Below are 22767 nucleotides of genomic sequence, written 5' to 3' on the forward strand. Positions count from 1 at the left end.
CATACAATAATTTATATTCTATTCTATTGTGTATTAAATATTAATAATATTATTATACTTTGTACAATTGTACATAACCATTAACTATAATGTTCCCACTGCCAGATTTCTTTATATTTTAATGTATAAAACAGCACCTACTTATATCAACTTTTAGTTTTCTTATGCATTGGAGACTAATAAAGTTATAAACTTATAAGTACCTAAATAGTATTAGTTCAGTTTTAACTTTTAAATCTAGTAAGAAAATATTTTTATAATAATTGCAATTAATACAATAGGTAATTCTACATAAGTAAATCACTTATACTGAACTATTTTAACTATACTATGGGACATTTATATTTATAAACTTCGACTTAATTTTTTAGGTTTTAGTTATAGAAATGAAGAGTAGTGCATCACACATGTTCAGATAGGGTCTATATACAATATAACTATATAGGTACTTAGCTGATTAGTGATTACATTTTTATACACCCTAGTACCCTACTGGATCATTGTTTAAATATTTATATGTGTGTAAGCTGTACTGCCTCTACTATTACTAGGAACTGTTAAAGCTAAATTAACCATAGTTGCATAGGCGGACATCATGGAGGACATTTAGGAGGCTTAGCCCCTCGAAGTATTTCAATAGACCCCCAAAAATCGAAGGTAATATGTTATACTTGTGTATAGAAAGGGGGCAATTTATATATTTTTTTTAAAAATGCTACATATGTTTACGGAGACAACAATAATAAATAATAATATATAATATTGACCGACTCCACCTAAAAATAAATGACACTGTATGTTCAACATAGACCTATGGAGAATACGCTTGAACGCTATACAGCGTGTTGGTATTGTAATAAATAATATAATCATATAGGCAATACGGCTAAGTAGGTATGCACGATTCGCGGTAAAATGTAATAAACAAAACAAAATCAAAACGCGTACAATGCACTTCCGGCGCTATGGCATCACTATGCGTCTCACGCCACTGATTTCTGTGATGTGCATCGCGCGCGCGCGACTGCGCGATGTTGTACACTCACACCGTCGCAGTACGCACCGTAATATACGTACACAGTTACACACTACACACCGCACGCAGTCAGACCAGCCGCGCTGGCCAGGTGATTTTTGTTTACAATATCCCCTCAAAACCTCCTGTTGATACAATAATATTAAGCACGCGGGACCGTCACACACACACATACGACAAACAGTTACATTAATAATAATAATATTGTGGGTAGTCTGTGTCTGATAATGTATATTTTATTATATTGTAATATCACTAAATCGAAAGTGTTTTAGTTGTTAGTGATCTAGTGATAAATGAACGTCTGCGTCTCTTCGGTAACATCCGGTTGTAAATTAGCAATAATACCAGTAATCAGTATGGCAGTATTCGAGTACTTACTAAAATAATCACATTATATTTTATGTTAATAAATCGTAAATGTCATTACTGTCAATGGTCATCGTTGTTTAAATCGCCAGTCGCGTTTAGGCCTGATTGTAGTCATTGTATTCTGCCAGTCTCGTAGCATACGGTTCTCTGGCGTACTAATAAATGATTGTCGTCCCTTGTAGCGGATACCGAGATGGACTATTACAGGATGTGTCAGCGGTTTGGCTTGAACTCGGTGCCTAGCCCGGATGGCCGGTTTACTATTGACGAGCTCATCGGCGAAGGAACCTACGGCGAAGTATTTCGAGCCAAAGACACGACCACCGGTAAACGTTTACCTAAATTAATTAATAATATTGGAATATGGCCATATGGGTAGTCATAGGAATGCTCAAACTTAAATTTTAGGTGATGTCTATTGTGCTTTTTGGCCACTTTTTTATTTGGGTCTCTTTACAAGACAAGTAACATTAATAAATTATTATGTAGAATTATAGGTATGGAATTAATTACATTTTTTTTTATACAATTTAATGTATTATATTAATATGTAATAACAATAATATAAAATACAAATGTATATTGGCAGATATTTTTAAGTTAAATTATTAAATTAGCTTATTAACAAGTTTAAATTAAAATTTAGAGCCATTTCTTGTATTATACATAAAATAAATGATTCCTAACATTTTTAGATCATGGTACTTCTCCCATTACATAAAAATTGATTTTTTTATGCACAATAATGTGTTAAGTATTGTAAATTAGGTTATATATAATAGGTAATACAGAAAAATTATAGTAATAATAATATTGTTTATCACATACCTATTTTAGAAAAATTTCATAAATTTTATTTAGTTACAATAGATAAAATAATTGGTTCCAATCACAAAATTCAGAGGATGCCTAGGCATACTACCTATTTACCTATTGTGCACATCTATATTGTATAATATTTAAACGATACCCATACCAAATAATGTATACAATACTTAAAAATTTAAAGATGTTTATGTAATGAAGTGAATTTTTTTTTATCATAGGAGAGTTTGTTGCCATTAAAATATTAGAAGATATTGCAGGCAACGAAGAAGAAATTGAAGATGAATACTTAGCATTGAGAGACCTCAGTCTGCATCCAAACATTCCTTCATTTCATGGAATCTATTTTGTTAAAGGCTCTAAACAACTCAATGACCAATTATGGTTTGTTATGGAAGTAAGTCTTATTTTGAGTACACAATTTTTTTTAGCTATGTGTACCACGATGTTTACCATAATAATATGTATCTAAGATGGCTTTAGTGGGAATAAAATTTTACTTAAATAGAAAATTAGGAAAGTATTTTTTACATATTAATGCTATCAAATATAATTTATAAAAATTAAAATACAAATACATATTCGGTAAAACAATAAAGTTTATTAGTATATTATATTTTGTAGTTAGTATTTTAACTAATGATTAAAATAATGTGTTAATATGTGATATAATAATAGGAGCTTAATTTGGAATATTAAGTGGCTTACTTCTGAAGCAATAATGATAAATAGTGTATGCGATGGTATACCACCTAGATGCGTATCACAAAGTTGTTGACATATCATGCCTGATCAATATAATCTTATAAATATAATGATGAACTGGAATAAACTATTTTTTTTAAAGTTAAATTGAATTTATAATTAAATTTAGTACCTAAATCATATTTTGGTTAGTCCTTAATTGCATATTTATTCTATAGATACTAATAAATACTATATGTTATGTAATATTTACTAAATAATAATTAATAGTAAATTTAAATGTAGAATTTAGTGGTGTAGCCAGGAATTTTGTATGGCGGAGAGGGGCTAACATCTCATATTGCCTATGTAAATGGTAGAAAATTTTCTTAACATGTCAAAATGTATATATTATGTATATATTAATTTAATTAATTATATACAATGTAAATTTAATAATAATTAGGAATGAATATAATAAAATATATATTATAATATTAAAATATTTTACATTTTTATAACAATTACAACTAATAAATATAACAAAACTACAAGAACCTCAGAATGTACTGAAATGAATAAGGTTTAAATAGCCAAAAAGCAAACATGGCCAATAGGCCCCTTGGGGGCCTCCCTGTCTACACTCTTGGTAGATTATTTTAAAACTCAGATATTTCATCAAATTAAAATTTAAAAATATTATCTATTATATTATGTCTAATAATTATACTGAGATAACTAAATATACTTGATGTTACATTAGAAATAGTATTCTCTTATTTCAGTTTAGTAGGTAATAAGTCAATTAAGAATTTATTATTATAAAAACAAGAAATTAGATATATTTATAATCATACATAAACTGTTGGTAAATATTGTAAATATATTGTTACTTTATAAATATTTCATAATTGTCATTTATTATCATAATATATTTCTAGTTTATGTTATGAATCTTACTAAAAAAAATGAATGGGAAAATGTTGTGTGTCCTTTAATTTAGCACATTTAAAACTTTTTAACAGAAATTACATTATTTTTAAATTTGGTTTTAGCTATGCCAAGGAGGATCGGTGACCGATTTGGTACACGGACTAAAATCTCAAGGAAAACAATTAACTGAAGATCAAATTGCATATATTTTACATGAAACTTTACAGGTAAATATTTTTTAAATATAATTTTTATAGTCAATTTACTTTTTAATATTACCCACTTTGTTTAATCTATTTGTTACGGGCAAAGTATACAATTTGGGCATTTTCTACAATGGCCTGCCATTATATAAAATGGACTTCGTATATTGGGCAATATAGACAATATTATACGTAAAGTATTGTCAAAATATAATGAATAATATGTATTTATATTATTAGAAAATATAATATTTTTTTTATTTTTATATCATTTATTTGCATGTACTGCTTCCGTGGCATTTTGATGTGCATATTCGCTCAGCTACTTTGCACTTGTACTTCCGTGTTTGGAACCTAACCATCAATTACATGTAATTTTTTCACAATACATTTTTATACAGAAAATAAACAAACAGAAAAACGACAGATATTAAGCAAGCACGAGTAAGGTCATAATCGTTAAACTGATTAAACATATTATTTTTTGACAGTTGTCTCAATATCGTCAATATCAAACAGTAATTTCCCAATGTTCACAATCGTTATATCAAAAATAATAATTGGAAATTTGTCTGCAATTAGTATGTTATATTTTTGTTCGCAATTTGTATGCTACCTTTTTAGATTTCGTCCTCATCTTGCATGGTTCTTGTTACTTTGTCCGCAATTAGGAAACCTCGTGAGAGACAGCACGAAAATTTTCCAATTTGGTTAGAAAAATATTATATTATATTTATTATATGCTCGGGGCATTATAGAAAATGCCCAAATTCTATACTTTGCCAATAACATATATATAAAGTTATTGATTATATTTATTTTGTTTCATAAGGCTTTAGCGTTCTTACATCGTAATCACTGTATGCATCGTGATGTAAAAGGACATAATATTCTTTTGACTGAAGATGGACAAGTTAAATTAGTCGACTTTGGAGTTTCTTCACATTTAGGAGCTACAATGGGACGACGTGATACGTCAGTAGGAACACCTTATTGGATGGCACCAGAGGTTAGTAGTATCTAAATAAAAATTATTATAAATTATAATATAAATGGTGCCTAAAATTTACAAATTGAGCCTAATTTCTTTAGTTAAAATTATTTTTTTTTTTTATTTATTGAACGTGAATAAATCTTACGTATCGATAATATATATTTTTAAATTTAATTATTTACAAAATTATATAGCATTAATTTTTAATTTAATTTATAAACATATATTATTAATTTTTGTGTTCACAATATTAAAATTGTAAAAAGTATATATTTATGTATATATATATATATATACATAAATATTGATATCTGTTAAATTATTGTATTTATATTACATTAAATTGTTAGGAACAAAGTTAATAAAAAACTTGATATTAAAGGGGTACCTAGATTATAAGAATGTTTAATATTTATTAGTTATTTATGATATTTAAATATTAGTTTTATGTGTTTCAGTTATTTAATTTTATTTGGTTTGATAGTCAGGTATTTTAATGTTAATTCATACCATTAATGTTCCTACAATCAGTACATTCAATGGTACAATTATTATTTCATATATTCATAAGGTATTTTATACAAATTTAAAAAGAACAGTTATGTATATATAAAAAAAATGCACTTTTAGTATAGTATACAAAAATTAAAATGGTGTATCATGAGAATTTATATTTTCATATGTACATCACTGTACTATGCAATGATACATCATGAAAAATCAGGTAGAATATTTAGGTTAATAATTTTGAATAATAATTTTTTGAAATAAAATTAATATACAATATTAATACAATTATTATAGTATAGTTGTTGGTAAATAGACGGTGGTGACACTTTTCAGTAGGTGTAGCCCAAACTAGTCATGGTGTGTACATAGATTTTATTATTATTAATTAATACAATTTTTACTTTTTGTTTTAAAATGAAAGAATATTACCAACATTTTTGATTTTAAATTGATTATGTAAAATCAATTTTAAAATGTTTTATGACAATTGTTGGTTTATTGATATATATTCGGTAATAACACTCAACTACAGAGAACCCTTGGTTTCTTGTTATTGTGCCGCCACCGTGTTAATCTATCAAGTAACAACTATAAAATATGTGTTATAAATATGCTTTATAAGAAATACTGTTTACTTTTCTCTAGTATGAGTTTATGATCATTAATATGCTGTTAAATTTTTAATTAAAAAATTAAAAATATTTAACATTTTTACTGGAAGAAATTAATGTAACTAAATTGATTAGATATAAACCTATAAAAACTATAAAAATAACTTGATAAAATAATAAAATAGAAAAAAATGGTTATTTAATTTTTGCATTTTATTAAGCTTTAAATAAGAGGAGTCTATAGATATACCCATATATTGTATTATTAACTTATAATAAAAATGTATACAGTATTTTATATTATGTATAAATAATAGATTTAATAAGTAAATAAAGTATAGTAAAAAGTTTTCTTAATACAACCTTAACATTTGTTGAGAACTTACTTCAATATCCTTGGGTATTGGCATTTAAATAGCAGAACACAATGAATACATATATACAGTTGCACTGAAGTTAGTTTCAAATGATGTTGCATCTTCAAAATCTGAGACATAATGTATCAGTAAACAGTGAATTTCGTACTCTAAAATAAGGGACACATTTTATATACTTATATCCAAATATTTGTAACTTATATACCTATATCTTATAGACTATCTTTGTCCATTTGGTATTACTCGCCTAAATTATATATTGCATCCATAATACTTATAGATAGTGATCAGTGATACTACATATAAGGTAGTTTAGTGAAAATAATTTTAAAATATTTTTAAGAATGAATACAAATACTTAGCTACCTGCATATGTATAAATATTTTTCTTATTTATTCATTGAAGTATGAAAAATTAATTTTATAATTACTTATTTAAAATTTTAATGTCACATATAAGTATCATTAAAACTAAATTACTTACTTTATTTTATACTGAAAACAAATTAATTAATTAATCATTATTATACCAACAATAAGGCTTCTTAACATTTATAAACCAAAAAATATAATTTTTATCAACAAAAAATATGAAATGCAATGAATTTTTATTTTTATATAAAAGTATTATTTTTTAAGTGTCATACATACATTTTTTAGATTTTTTTAGATTTTTTACTATTTTTCTGAATTTTTGATGATTTGAATAATATATAAAAATGAAATTTTAAACGAGTAATTAGTTATAATTTATAAGAATTTAAAGTTAAAACGTTTGTAGTAGTAATTCAAATACTATTTTTTTCAAACTCTATTTTTCAGTGATTAGATCTTGACGAGTAGGTATTGCCCTTTTATTGCCTATATGTTGCGCCGTTCAAAGTATAGATACCACGTGTGATACATTATTTAGTTTCGCCCAGTTTACTTCAATGCAGATTAGTCATTTTATACTTATTTTATTTTAAAAATGACAACAATTTATCCATAACCTACTTTTTTTTGTTTTACGTAATAAGTATTAACCATATTTGCATATTTTTTTCATTATACAATGATTTAATTTCGTTGTTTCATTGATTCAAAACATGAGTTTCTAAAATTATTAATATTATAATTTAATCCCATTGACAGCTATGTTTAGCCGAGGGGGTCGATTAGTGAATTGCCACCCTCCTTCTTTTGAATTTTTGTCACCACTATTCATTATTATACTTATAACTTATTATTTAATAATTATTTATATAGGTGTATAGGTAGAAGGTACATTAAATGATACAATTTTGCTAAAATTTGTATTGTCAGTAAGTTATAATAATTATAGCCGTATTGTAGTTATCAAAAAAAAAAAAATGATTATTATCTATGGCTGTATTGAAATTTTTAGAAATTAAAACTAACAAAATTTGAATATTTTTCGGGTTAATTAGAGTAATAAATTTGTTGATTTGAAATTCGCCTTTCTCCTCGGACTTGTGATGTAACCGTCACTATCTGTTGATAACCGAAGTATTCAATAATTTAATAGTTAACTATATTCATTTATATATTATAATACAATTTATAACGTAAAAACTTATGATAAACTAAAATTTATGAACGTGCGATATTTTTACATTAAGTTAAATCTTACAAGGTATTTGTAGGTACAATTAATTCAGAATTTTAGTTAAAATATTCTTAGCAATTAAACAAATTTAAAACATTTATAATTCCAATTACCTTATATTTTAGTCAAAAATAAGTTTAAATTCGATGTTAAAACACAATTAATTGATTAGTATGTTTAATTTTTCTTATTTCTAAAACCGATTATGGGTGATATTAATAGATATCTATGTATAAAATACTCCTAAAAGGTAAACGTACTAATCATCAATTGCAAATTGGGCATTGCAGATGTAACTTTGAACATGTTTGCATTATTCGTAATATACTTATTAAAAAAAATATAATCGTGTTTAGAATCTAATTTTGGCTTTCAAATTTAAAATGGCACATATTTACCATTGATAATATTTATTTCATTACGCAACGAATTAAAAACGGTGATCTAATTACTGTGTGAATAATATATGGTTTTAAATGTACGCATATTTATTTTATGTTGTCCAAAGGATTGATAAATGGTATTTGTGTAACGCATAAACATTATTATATTTTTATTAATTAACAGCTGACCTGTATTTTATACTTTAGTAAACATACGCTTTAAGTTATTTTAAAATTACTACAAACGGAAGTGTTCTGCACTTCTGCTCTTTATGGATTACATTACTGTAAATTCGTATTGTTGTTACTTATATTGTTTTTATACAATTTAGTAGATCACTATTTATTATTATTAACATGTTGAAACTCAATTAATTTTCAACTAACAAAAATCATATTAATTATTCCGTTATAGTTAAAAATAATATAAATAGGTAATTAAATGTTAATTTCTACATTAATTTCCATGCATCTCATATTGGTTATTCGAAAATGACAAATATTAATGGCCTATATTTGTATTTTGTTATGTATAAGGTTTTGTTTTAAGCCGGGACTGACTTACAACATATCAAACTTCTATCCATTATTTATTGTTCCTAATTGAAATGTATTTACTTAAAATACTTTGCCTAAATTGTTCTTACACTTATTATCAATGAGTTCTTTGAAATAATAATAATATGATGTCTCAGTATTAAGTGTTTTTCAGTTGTATAACAGTTAGTATTAAAAGTCGGTACTTTATGGCTAATACCTATTTTAATATTGTACACGATTTCATTTACCATGTCCTATGTAATATTTTGTATTAAAATCAAAGATAAGTTGTTCATACAAAAGTAAGAGTAAAGTTAAATTAGCTGTATCCGATTACCGTCGCAAGAATCTTTTTTCATACCGATTCCGTCCCGATTAAAAAAGGTTTATACTAATTTAATAAAAAGAAGGTTATCATATGTACAATATTAGTATATTTTCATAATACAATCGTAGGTAATAATATTTACAAAATATGTACAAAAATAAATTCATATTATTATAGCTAAATAATTATTGTCATAATATACATAAAAAAAAAATTAAAAGTTTAATAATAATATATTCTATTAATGATAAACAGTTCAGTAAATATTAAATAGTCAAAATCAAACTGTCATATTAATAATTAAAATAAATAAATTTAAAAAAAAATTGTAATTGGACTAAATTTATAAAATATTTTTTTTACAAATTCCAATCGTGATATTAGACCTGAACTTTATTCATAAATTTGAATACACTTCCAATGTTTAATATTTTTTTTCAATTCTTTGTAAAAACAAAATTTAATTTAATTTTTAACATTTAAAATGTGACTTTTATTACTATATAGTATATACAATCCATTTTTAATATAAATTATTATTTCATATTTTCATCAGATATGGACACGTGCAAATAACAGCTGAAAAGTGTATTTAGTGCGATCACTGAAATAGGTATTATCTTTATTTCTAAATTATAAAATGTTGTTAAATTCAATTTTCGACGTTATTATGTCATACATTTTATTTTTAGTATTGTTTAAAATTACTTACGATATATATTATTTATACATATAATAAATAATGAAAAATAAAAATAGATTAAATTAGTATAACAATAATCCGGGACAAAATTAGCGTACCTATCCTTATAAAAAGCCTTTATAAAACCTGAAACAACTAGTATATCTTTAAATTAAATTTATATATTTGGGACGGAATTCGGATGCAGTCTTTATGTTAGGGTCTACAGCTAAAATATTTCTACAACGAACTTAATTTCTCTAATTTTTTTAGTTTTTAAAGAAGACTAAGTAATGTAATCTTCCACAGCCCTTCCCCCCATTATATATAATCTACGATATACTATATCTGTTAAATTTCACTCATTCTGTTGAAATTGTTGAGATTCTTTTTTCTGTATATTATATATATATAGAAATACATATATAGAAATACATATACATATATATATAGAATATACATAACAGATAAACAGAATAACATGAGTGAAATTGAACAGAAAAATATTTTTTTTTTTATTGACTTCTATCAAGAAAGTTTCTGCGCATATGGCACCAAGTTATTATATTAATTATTTTTTTATTATATTGCCCATCCAGTCAATAAAATTAAATGTGTATGAGAACAGTTTAATAAACTTATAACTCGTATAGAGTTTTAGCCATGCCCATAAAGTACGGTTGTTCGAGTTTTCGCTCTACTAACAATACGTGCACATGTTTATATTATATATATAAGTATAAGTAATATATAACATATTTATAAATATTATAGTATATATACAATAGTCATAATAACAATAATGATGAGGAAGACTGTCAAGTTGAACCGAGGGTATAGCAGTAGGTAACGTGGACTACCGGTTATCAATTACGATAAGTTCGCGTGGTAGTGGCGAAGAACGGAAATGCCGCGCAACTGACGGCAGTGTTTTGCAATCGAAACAGGTCATCGAGTCCTGCTACGATGTCTGTTTCGGCGGTGGAAAATAATAAGAGGAAATAAAATAATATTTGCGTCCGTACGTTATTCCGTTTTGCCGAGAAATCGGTATAGAACCTCATCGCCTCCGGACGACTGGTTTTCGCCACCGCCACGCGTTTCTTTTTCTTCGATCCAGACCGCAGTCGATATTATCATTATTATCGCACAGTCGTCCAACGCGTACGGATGTCTTTGCGACTGAAGTCTCTCGTTTCTGCTGTCAGTACATTTCAATAAACACTCTCTGTATAAAAATATCTTTGTCGTTTTTTATATTTCATTCATTGTGTTATATAATCTCACAATTGTGTTTATGTGTTAATGTAATTTTTTTTCGTGTTGTGTACATCTTTGTGGATTAAATTACCTATATAATCGTCGCCTATCTGTTTCGCAAGATCTTCAAAGCACTAAGGGGTAAAAATAAAAAGCATATCTTTTAACTATAATATAATTGGTTATAAATACTACTTATAACCAATGGTATTAATAGTAATATATATATTAGTTTTAAATGCTTAAAAATATGTTACCTATTCATATATAAGTACTATGATGGTTTTAGTACAATACTTATTCATTATTTCTAATTCTATACATAGTTAGATATGTTACTAATTAGATATGCATCGCCTTTAAATACATATGTATTTTAATATTAATGGTTGAGCATTTTGTTTTTGTTTCTATTTATTTTTTCAATGTCTGCCATATTCTGTTTAAAAATTCCTAAATTACAAAACAATTGTACATGATATTTTGTAATCGAAATAAATTATATGTTTTGAATATTATATGATAGCTTTTAAAAATGAACTAAAAAATATTGTTTACTATTATTTATTGTAATAATAGAATAAAGGTTTTAACAAATTTAAATTGTTTATTCGAAAACAATTTTATGAAAACGTAAAATTAATATTATAAAAAAATATTCAATTTCTTGATTGATTTATTAAAGATGAATAACCGCCATTTATGCAACATTTACATTGGAAGGATTTTTTTTACTTTTATCTATATGCTTTAAATGCACCCTCTACCTAAACTTGCATCAGCCTTGAATGTTGTCAGTTGTCACCCTTCCCCCATATCTATAGATATTTCTAATTATAATTAGTTATTTGACCCGTTAACCGTGTGGCCGTGAACAGTGTACAGTGTATAGTATAAAATGTGTGTGCATTGTATACCGTAACTTGGCAAACTTAAGAGTAAAGAACATTAATATTATATATGTATTTTTTTTTAAAGTACCAGGAGATTGGGCTAATAATATATAACACAAAAATACACGAATATATGTATATCATTTATTAATTATAGAACAAAATTGTATGTTTTTTGCATATTGGTTAGTGAGTAGGAATACTTATAAAGTTATAAGTAACTATTAAAAATCAATATATTTTTCTTCTCTTGGTCATAATAATTTCCGTTGTAAACATTATAAAAATTGTTTAGTTTACTCGTATATTATTAGTTATTACACTATACATACAATACTAAGCGTGGTTAGGTTAGGTTAGGTTAGGTTTAGTTTGCAACCAACGATCGCGATGTTTCATAATCTTTGTGAAATACGCTTTTGGTGTTTTAATCCATTTCATTTGATGACAACTTATAGCCATTTTTGAAGCTGATAATTCTGTATAATTTAACATTGAATAATTAATTACTTTTCGATAAGGCACGCGTCGCTTCTAGTAAAGTTTCTAGTACACTGCAGTGGTATAACAAATAACATATTATATACATGTACAATTTATAAATGTATAATGTATGTATAATGTACATGTATAATTTATATTATCTTTTTAAAATATAGTGGCTCAATTACTTTATTCAATTATTACTCAATTTAATATTTCTGTTTATAGCAATTATATATAAATAACACCATATAAATATTATAAATTTAGTTTTAGTACCTAACCACTAATTATGTAACATACACAAAAACTAATAACCTTTGCTGTTGATGTTTTTTTAAATTCAATAAAAAAAATAATAATAATAATAAAAATGTTTAAAATAGTGGACCATTTGAAAAAAGGTTCATTGTAGCCCATTCACAGTCGCCCAATATAATATTATACTAATTATACTTATATCAGAGTTTTATTTCACTTGAAAGGTGTTATTCGTTCCCACCATAAGTATGTTTATTTTTTCGTCAATACTTATTTAAGCCGTTTTTACCAAAATATTTCCATACTATTAAAAGCTAAAGTTTATTTAATTACCCACTATAAAATATTTAAAAACAGTATATTATACATATTAACTATAAAATTTTTGTAACAATAATAGTAGAACTCTGTACCGATGTTTAGGTCATGAGTTTATTGAATATATTTATTTACTTAAAATTACACATTATATCAGCTTTATGGTTTATAAAAAGAATTTTAAGTTGTTTATTGAAAATTTGAATTGTTACTATTATATTAAAGAACTAAGATTATAACCAACTCACGACTTCGGTACCGGTAAAGAGTTATTATTATTTCTTAGTTATTATAATAATATAATTAAATCAAAATTTTATTAAAACGTGTAAAACAGCTTTAAAGAGTATACTTCTACTTACCGCTATTTAAAAAAATAGTCTTAACATATTTTATTTTTTTAAATAACTGGTCTAAATACTATACTTACCGCAGTAGCCTTATTTTAGCCATAAAGCTAGACAATTAAGATAAGGTCCAACGATTATTTTAATAATTTATCAGATAAGATTATTTTTTGAATAATATACAGACAGTTTTTACGCTTTATGGTTTGTTATTTTTTTCATAATTGACTGGCTTAACCCAAAAATTGGACTTTCTTATAATTTATTCAAACTATGAACTAAAGAAAGTTAAAAAAATTATACTCTTCCGTAATAAATAATTTTACTTAATGCTTGATGATAAATAAATCAGTATTTAAATTGACAAATTATAACCAATTATTTTCTATTAGGTAATATTAATTTTTATGTGTTAATGTTTTCTTTTTACTACTGTATTTCTAAATTAAAAAAAATATATATATGTATATTAATGCTTATTGTGTATTTAAATAATATATCTAAAATTTCATGAATATAGGTATGCATATTACATTTATATACCTAGGTATCATCTTTTAGTAAATTTTCTATTTAGACACCTTGCTATTAAATGTAATACTTATTTCTTTTTTTCGTTTGCTTTAAGCCTTCAAAACATTTAAGAAATTTCTTTAATTATTGGTGGAGTGCGAATTGTATATTATGTGTTTCTATATTACGCGTTGTATCAAAAGATAAATTGGCGTCATATTATAATTATTGACTAAATTTTATTAATCGTTAATTATAGTTTAGTACTATCCTTTTTTTTATTTTAGTCTTGTTGATATATACATTTTTAAAACATTATATAGGTTAGTAGAATAATAAAATTATGTCCGTGCGGTGACGGACCATTTAATTTCAAAGTATGCTAAAATACACCGGAAAATATGAACTGAGCATTAAAACTTTCTCTGATTACTGTGTTTGAATCCAGAACTAAGTTAATAATATACAAATTTATTTATCAACATAAACATTAAATACATTTGTAATTATTGTAGTTGGTTTGTTTATAAATTATTGTTATTACTATTATTACCTATAAAATATATAAAGTATAATTTACTCATTTCCAAACGTTCTAATTTCTTATTGATAAAAAAATTAAATAAATAAATAAGATTGATGTAAAACATTTGCTGTTATAAATTAATTACCTATTACATTAGTTCTGAAAAGTTATTTTATAGAATAAAGAGTGTTTGTAGAAATGTGTTTTATCTACTAGTTATAATAATATTACATCAAGACTTACAGATAATTGCATTAAGAGGACGTCATGTCATACACGTGTTGTTTCCGTCTTACGAATGTAAGAGATAGCAAATTTGTGTTTAGCAGAATCAATTTTATGCTATAGCGTTAATACTAGTTAATTTATCTATTATCAAATTTAAAGGTAATAATATTATCTATAGAGCATCTCATAGGCTTTTATTGGTATTTTAATTTTTAAGTGAGTTATAGTTATGTAAAATATTAAAACTTTAAAATGCTTGTACTTTAGTTTAACATTAAAATATCAATAAAAGCTATGAGGTGCCCTAAATAATATTATTTTCTTTAATTTTGTTAATAGATAAATTGACTAATATTAACAACATAAAATTGATTCTGTTGAACGCAAATTTGCTATGTTTTACAATCGTAAGACTTAGACAACACATGCGGTTATGACGTCCTCTTAGTATAACATAATAAGGTTTTCTACCTCCTATAAGCATAGCTCGAGTTATTAGCAATAGAGATCTACTAAAATAAAAAAATAATAATAATACTTAAAATGTACCTGACCGGGTGGTACTGTTGAGTGCCTGCCTATAAATGTTAATCTCCTGTCACTAACCATTATTAGCTATCAAATTTGCTTATTATACTAATTGTTGTAAAGATTGTAAATTATTTCAAATAAATTTAAAAAAATTAAACGGTTTAGGTTAGGTCTAAGTATTGTCTTTATTGCCTATTTATAATACTCTTGTTTTTTAACTAAGTATCTAAGTATGAGATCAGTGATTATCTTGATTTTTTTTAGTTGCTATAGTCTACAATATTTCATCAATCCACCAACCCAAAACCTAATATAGACATTTACTGTCATATTTTTAACTACCTATCAAAGTAAATACTATAATACTAGGAAATACTAATTTATTATCTGTTGGCTATTAACAATCTACTTACCGCTCCTAAAAAAAACGTAGAAGCGGCGGCCTCTCGATTATACTTTCGCTACGCTATACTGTGTGAGATTATAAAAGTTGGATAAACACATACATAGTTCAATTTTAAAATATAGGTATTTGTTACTTAAGTACACTATTAAGATTATTTTATATAAAAAAATTATACATAATATTTGACTTAAGTTTGAAAAACCAAATTATATAAGATAAATTAATAAAACTATATATTTTTTCTTTTTAACATATTTTTAGTTAGGTAGTAAATATTTTTCTGCTTCATAGCTGTTTTAAAATTCGTTATTAAAAACTTAATTAATCGTTTTCTTTGGCAATAATTATTTATGATCTTTGATTCCACCTGTATTTTTATCAATATATTGTACATCATAATGTAATATTATTATATTGAATCTTGCTAATAAATTAATTATAAAGAAAGTGTGTAAGTCTTTATAATATCGGTATTTAAAAATTACAAATTCATGAACCATCTTTATTTAGTACTTAATTGTACATGCTATAATGTCATAATATGTAATATTGTATTTACATACTATATCATTATCGATTTTATCTTCGCAAACTACGTGATTCAAAAACATTCTGAATTTTTATATACATTGAATGTATAATCATACATTTTATAAATAATAATATTTGTATATTAATGTAAACTGACACAGACAATTCTTTCTAGAAAATAACTAATTTTCTGGTCAGTATTTTTTTTTTTAGTACAACAATAAATAATTTTGATGTGTAACAAATTTCATCGTCGAATAATATTCTTAGTATTGTGAGCAATGTTAAAGAGCAAAAACAAATTATTTTAACGACAGTCCTTATTTCGGTATATAATGAAACAAAATATTTATTTTATTTAATGTTTTGTGAATTTTTGTGTTTTTGTAAAATACGATTACAATAATTAGGAGACTGTAAGTTACTGATTAGGGTAATTTTTATGATGCTCTTTATTTAAAAATAAATATCCCTTAATTATACTTGCATTGCGTCGAATGATAATGTTTTAAATGCGTACTCTGCAAGATATATTGTCAATCAATAATAATCACTGAATGTTCACAAAATGGAACGGTGATTTCTCGAAATTGACATAAATAGTGAAAGTCGAATATAACCCTTCAAAAAAAAAAAAAAAAAAACAACATTAATCGTTTAATCGTCATTTTTCTAAACGGGGTTTAAATTATTAACTGCGATATAGTAATATAGAATCTTTCTTTGTACATTCCCTGAATGTTAGACGTATTTCATATCATACAAAATATTATTATAAATCATTAACAATGTGAATAAAAATCGTCTTGAAAATAATGTAATTTATTATTTTCTTTAGACTTAAAAGAAAAAAAATAATAACCAGTACCTATATTAGGAGTATAATTTAATTGCACACTGATACATTATATATATACAATATGTACTAGTATACAAATATGTTTTTATACGTTTTATTTTTTAAATTAAAAAAAAAAAACAATATATTTTATTTAAATATTAAATACGTTTTACGTCTATGAGCCAAAGTTAGTAATGTTTCCAAAGTGTTTTAAAATATAAAACGGTTTTCCAAGAGGTAGACGTTTAAGAAAATTTAAGAAAAATAAATAGGTATATATTATAATATAGTTTTGATTTTATGATGACCTATAATGTGAGAGGGGATGAATATGCATTGATGCGGCTATGACCTGCGTGTTATATTATTGTCGTTGTTTGGTCGACTTGCGATGAAGAAACTGTTTTAATAATAATCTATATATTATGCACTCGGCCGTTTCGTTTTTCCATTTCATTTGGTACTCACGGCCGTCGCGTTTTGCTAGGGTCGTCGACATCGTTTTCACTAACTCCCTCGCGCCTTAGATATAATAATACACTGACAATACAGTACTTAAGTATAGGATAATATTCGAAACGTATTTATAAGTTTTCATTTGTATATTATTTGTACGCAACCCACAGCCGTATAATAATACAGCGAATTTTGATGATAGTTATGCGCGAGTCGTTGCGTAAGTTGTTATTTCGTTGTTCGAAGGAATGAATGAATAAACAGTGGATATGAAGTCAAATTGAAAAAAAAACATTTTGAGAGAAAATAGAAATCTGTAGGTATAATTGGTTTCCTAATATTTTTCGGGTTTCCGTTTGTCGTCGCTGTTAATATATTATTAAGAAGTATCTGTCGGCGAGAGGGTCAATCGTGGCCGAACAATATACAATATGCATATTCGCAGTTAAGCGATAATCATTATGAACCCGATAGTCGAAAATCCCGACTGTAGTAGAGACGTCAAGAGAATAATATAGCGACTATTGCATATATTATAACAGTTGTACATAATATAACATACCTAATATGTATTATTTTTAAAATTTAATATAATATGATATTCGTTTAGTCGTAGCTTATATCATTCGTTATGTAGAATATTATAATAAGTATCACGACCAGTTTGGCTGGCGATTAATACCTGTGGCTGGGGGACGGGACCAGTGCAGCGGCACTGCACCATCACACGTAACGCCGCGGCTGTTCGGTATACGTTCGTAGATATACATAATATTAAACATAATTTACAAAAACAAATTTTTTTCTCCGGTTTCCGTTTGTGCCTACTTTCGACAATAGTCGTTTACACGTTTCATGGTGGTATATTATATATATTTATATCGTATTCATGCATATGTATACATAAATATGACTTGCAGGCGAACTGTAAATTGCAGCAGCGACGAAAGACGAGTATTTTATTTTTTTTAACCGCTGCCCTGGCTGCTGTAAACAAATTAAATACATCTTCCATAGCTCCGTGATTCATATCGCGTGCGTGCCGTCCAATTTGAATATCGGCTACAGTGAAGTTCTCCCGGACCTATCTGATGGAATAATTGAGTGAAAATTGCTCATCGCTTTCGCGCACTAGCTGATACGCGTGTGTATATAAGTATAATGGGTATACCTATATTATAATAATAGTATACAGAATAGTATATTATACATAATAAAATATAATAATAATAACAAATTATATCGCATTCACCGTATAATCGACCGTGAATAACTACTGTCAGCACCCAAGATTCCCTCGAAAATCGAATGAAAAGATTCGTGGCCGTTTACCGCAAGTAAATAGGTAGGTCGTGTGCGCAATATATACTACGATTTTATAATGCGTGTTACTCCGTCGGCGAATTCTTCCGTGTGTATCTTTAACTATAACGGTATATATACTTTATATAAACTGACGTTTAGTAAAAAAAAAAAACTCTGTATTAATATGCTAAAATAGCCAGACATTTTATACATATGTATAGATATACATTTGTATATTACTACATTTTGTAGTAAAATCTTATGGAAAATAATTAAATTAATAACATGATGGGTACATAAATAGGTATTAAAATTTTCATCTTTAATGATTATCACCGTTTAACTAGTTTTAGATTATTTGATGTGTGATGGATTGATATGTACTGATGCTTGTAATAATGTATTAAAAATTATCGTCACGTATGTCTGCGATTTTTTCTTGTCTTCTGAATTCTCGAAAATATTATATGAGTACCAGTCGCGTCAAATAATATTCAGTGAAGAAAATATATAGTAAACTGCGACTAAATTAACCTTTTTCTAAAAAATAGTCAAAATGTAAACTGCGATAGGTAGATTATAAATTTATTAAGTTGTAATATACATATAGGTGGCTAGATAATTGCCATTTATTGTATAAATAATATACGATTTTGTAAATTATTAAATATAAATAGGTACATGAAAATAAATAATTATGTAAGAAGTAACTAATATTTGGATAAGTTAGTGTAAATTGGTTAAGTCTTATTACTAAATGTCCGGCTGTAAGCCTGTAACAGATATGAATAACGATAGTAACTAGATATATGGGTAAACCTATTTAATTAATTTATACTATAATAATATAATATTCATTATAAATTTAATCGAAGTTATTTAAGATTCATATTTTTTTTTTGTCACAGTTTAAATATCAACTATTTAAAAAAAAGTTTATCTTGTTACGGTTTACTTACTTATACACATACTTGAGTATATTCTCGTTGATTACTCATTATCGTCAAATGTGGGCATCATTATAGCACGCAATACCTCACGGTTTAGAGAAACTCATATGTGATCTTATAAACGCCGCGTAAAATGGTGCACCGACCGGTTTTAAAATATGTAACGTAGGATAGTTATTTTTTTTCATTAATTAAAAATTAATTAATACCATACGTTACTGATCAGTGTTCGTTAAAATAGTAAATTAAATGTAGGTGAATAACCTCTTATTTCTTTTTAAACTTTAGTAACTATTATATACATTGATTCTAATTATTGATCATCGAAATAAGTAAAATACATTTACAGATCTATACGTATTTATAAAGTTTTGTAGATTTTTACAATTTGCTTTATAAATAAAACTTTGAATGAACACCATTAAAAAAATCACTGATAATGTTGTAAATTTATTAATTTTTATAATATAGGTCAATATAGTCAATACACAATAAAATTAAAGCTAACGAAGCTAAACTCCTATTTGCTTTGTTAATATATTATGCACTTATAAGAGTTTAAGACGAAGCGATATTACGAATGTACGTCCTCTTAATATTGTAATTCCGTCGTCAAACCGTCTACGGTTGAGGGTATTTATCGCTTGTATTGAATGCATTGTCTACATCGGACTCCTAATATAAGACGTAACCTCTTACAATTCTTAATTTAAAAATTTAATTTCTTTCCTCGGATTATCCTTTGATATGGAAAATTTTCTTATAATGAAAAACATTTTTATTATATGAATACAATTGTAGTGTTGTTATGTCCATATATTTAGTGTATAACTTACTATGTACAATTCTTTTAATGATAACTAGGGCCCGGAAGTTTATGCATTTGCATGTTTTTACTGAGTGTATCAAAAAGTTGCTGGATAAGCTAAAAATTTGAATCACAATCTAATGAGTTCAAAAATGAAATTTTAGTGTGCATATTTTTGCATATGTTGAGGTTTTTTTTTAAAAAATGTGCATATTTTATGAAAATGTCGGACTTTGAGTATATTTCAAAATGTATTTGTTAAAAATATGCCGGCCCTTATAAAAACGTTGCTAATAATAAAACCTGATTAAAATTAAAGATCATTGCTTGCGGTGGTTAGATTGATAATAATCGCCGTTCGTTTGTATTTGAAAACCTATAAAGATCCCTAGTTGTAAATTTTAATTCTTGAAGTAATTACAACAAAGTATATCATATTAAAATTGCGCATATTTCCCCCCATCTTTTAAATATTACTTTTACCAAAAACGAAAAAAAACTTAACTAAAAAAAAAAATTAGATGCATATTTACATGCATATTTTGATAGTTTTTAGTGCATGAACTTCTAAGTCCTAATGATAACAATATTTAATTTTCAGTCTTTTCGTATTGTTATGTTATTGCATAGTCATAGTGTTTAATAAAATAACAAAGGAACAACGTTTTTTAAATACAAAAATTGAAAAATCCATAAAACATTATTTTTATCATTATTAAATATATTTTTTCAGTGCTTTTATTAATTAATAATATAATATAGTGGTGAAATGTTTATTTTGTATTATCCATATTTGTGATTTTAGATAAAAAAAAATAAAAAATTGGTGAATTATATGTGACGAGCGAGTTAACGATGAAAAGAGAAATAAGAAAGCAATCTGTTTTTGTATAAATTATTTGGATATTTATTAACACTATACTATCAGTTTAGCCATACGCCCATACAACACTTTACTTCCTATTAATTAAATTTAATATTAGTTTAGTGGCAATATGTTAAATGATAGTCAGTATAAACATCGTTATCCAGTTTTTTTTTAAACGCTGTCGTATAATAATTAGAAAATTAAATGATAGAAATTATAATATTTAATATAAACTTGATTAGAAGAGGTCGTCGTGGTCGTGTCAAACTAATAATTCTCAATCGAATTTCACTTTTATGCACAACTGACTCCTTGTACACGTGTTTACCATTTATTATTAATGCTATAATCAGCAATTATTTTTTTATAATTGGATAATTAGGTATATAAATCACTTTATTGTTTAAATTGTAATCATAATATAATATAATATATATATATGTATACTTTAAAATTTCATATAAATAACCACAGGTTGTTATAAACATTATTTATATATCATAAAAATGTTTTATAACATCATTATGTCATTACGCCTACCTTTTATGATTCAATTCAACCGCCAAATATAATTTTATTACATTTTATTATTAATTATTTTCGTTTTAACTTATTGTTTATAGTGGTTACTGGTTATAAATTATAATACTAAAAATTGTATTTTATTCAGCGTGATTTAATCAAACAAATACCTACTCATTGTTTCAAAAATAACGATTTTGAAAGTATTTTTCTTACATAGTTTACAATAAAAATAAAACAAAATTTCTGAATAATTTGTATCGCTAAGTATATTTGTTTTAAATTATTACTTTTTTTATTGGCAACGTGTATTTTTAATTTAATATTATGAAACAGAATGTTTTTCGGAGTATTTCGATACATACAAATTGAAAATTTAGACGATGAGTTTATTATTAGTTATAACTAATTATAAGTATTTAAAGTTTAGATTAGCGGAGTAGATTGGTACGGGTATACCTCGCAAAATATTGGATTACTACTCCAAATTATTTTAAATTTTAAAAGTGTCACAACTTGAAAAACTATTCGTCTGAATTTCGATTTTTATGTATCAAAATACTCCGAAAAATAATGTGTTTCACAAAATGAAATTAAATGCATGTTGTCATTTAAAAAAGTAAAAAAGTAAAA

The 22767-nt window shown here is 25.6% G+C and overlaps 1 protein-coding gene across 3 annotated transcripts in view; it reads left to right on the forward strand.

The window, feature by feature from the left end:
- The window catches only part of LOC132928999 (myosin-IIIb-like), a 34843-nt gene that overhangs the window by 3569 nt on the left and 8507 nt on the right, over positions 1–22767 (forward strand). The window contains exons 1-5 of one of the 3 annotated variants that reach the window (XM_060994011.1): positions 1109–1127; positions 1591–1734; positions 2455–2630; positions 3973–4077; positions 4886–5062. In XM_060994011.1, the coding sequence (XP_060849994.1) occupies positions 1602–1734; positions 2455–2630; positions 3973–4077; positions 4886–5062 (591 nt within the window). In that variant the 5' untranslated portion in view covers positions 1109–1127; positions 1591–1601. Of the gene's footprint in view, positions 1–1108; positions 1128–1590; positions 1735–2454; positions 2631–3972; positions 4078–4885; positions 5063–11146; positions 11489–22767 lie in introns of those variants that run through there. The other 2 variants (XM_060994012.1, XM_060994014.1) reach the window with 2 other exon arrangements.

This window comes from Rhopalosiphum padi, chromosome 4 (genome assembly GCF_020882245.1).
Source record: "Rhopalosiphum padi isolate XX-2018 chromosome 4, ASM2088224v1, whole genome shotgun sequence".
In the NCBI taxonomy this organism is placed as follows: Eukaryota; Metazoa; Arthropoda; class Insecta; order Hemiptera; family Aphididae; genus Rhopalosiphum; species Rhopalosiphum padi.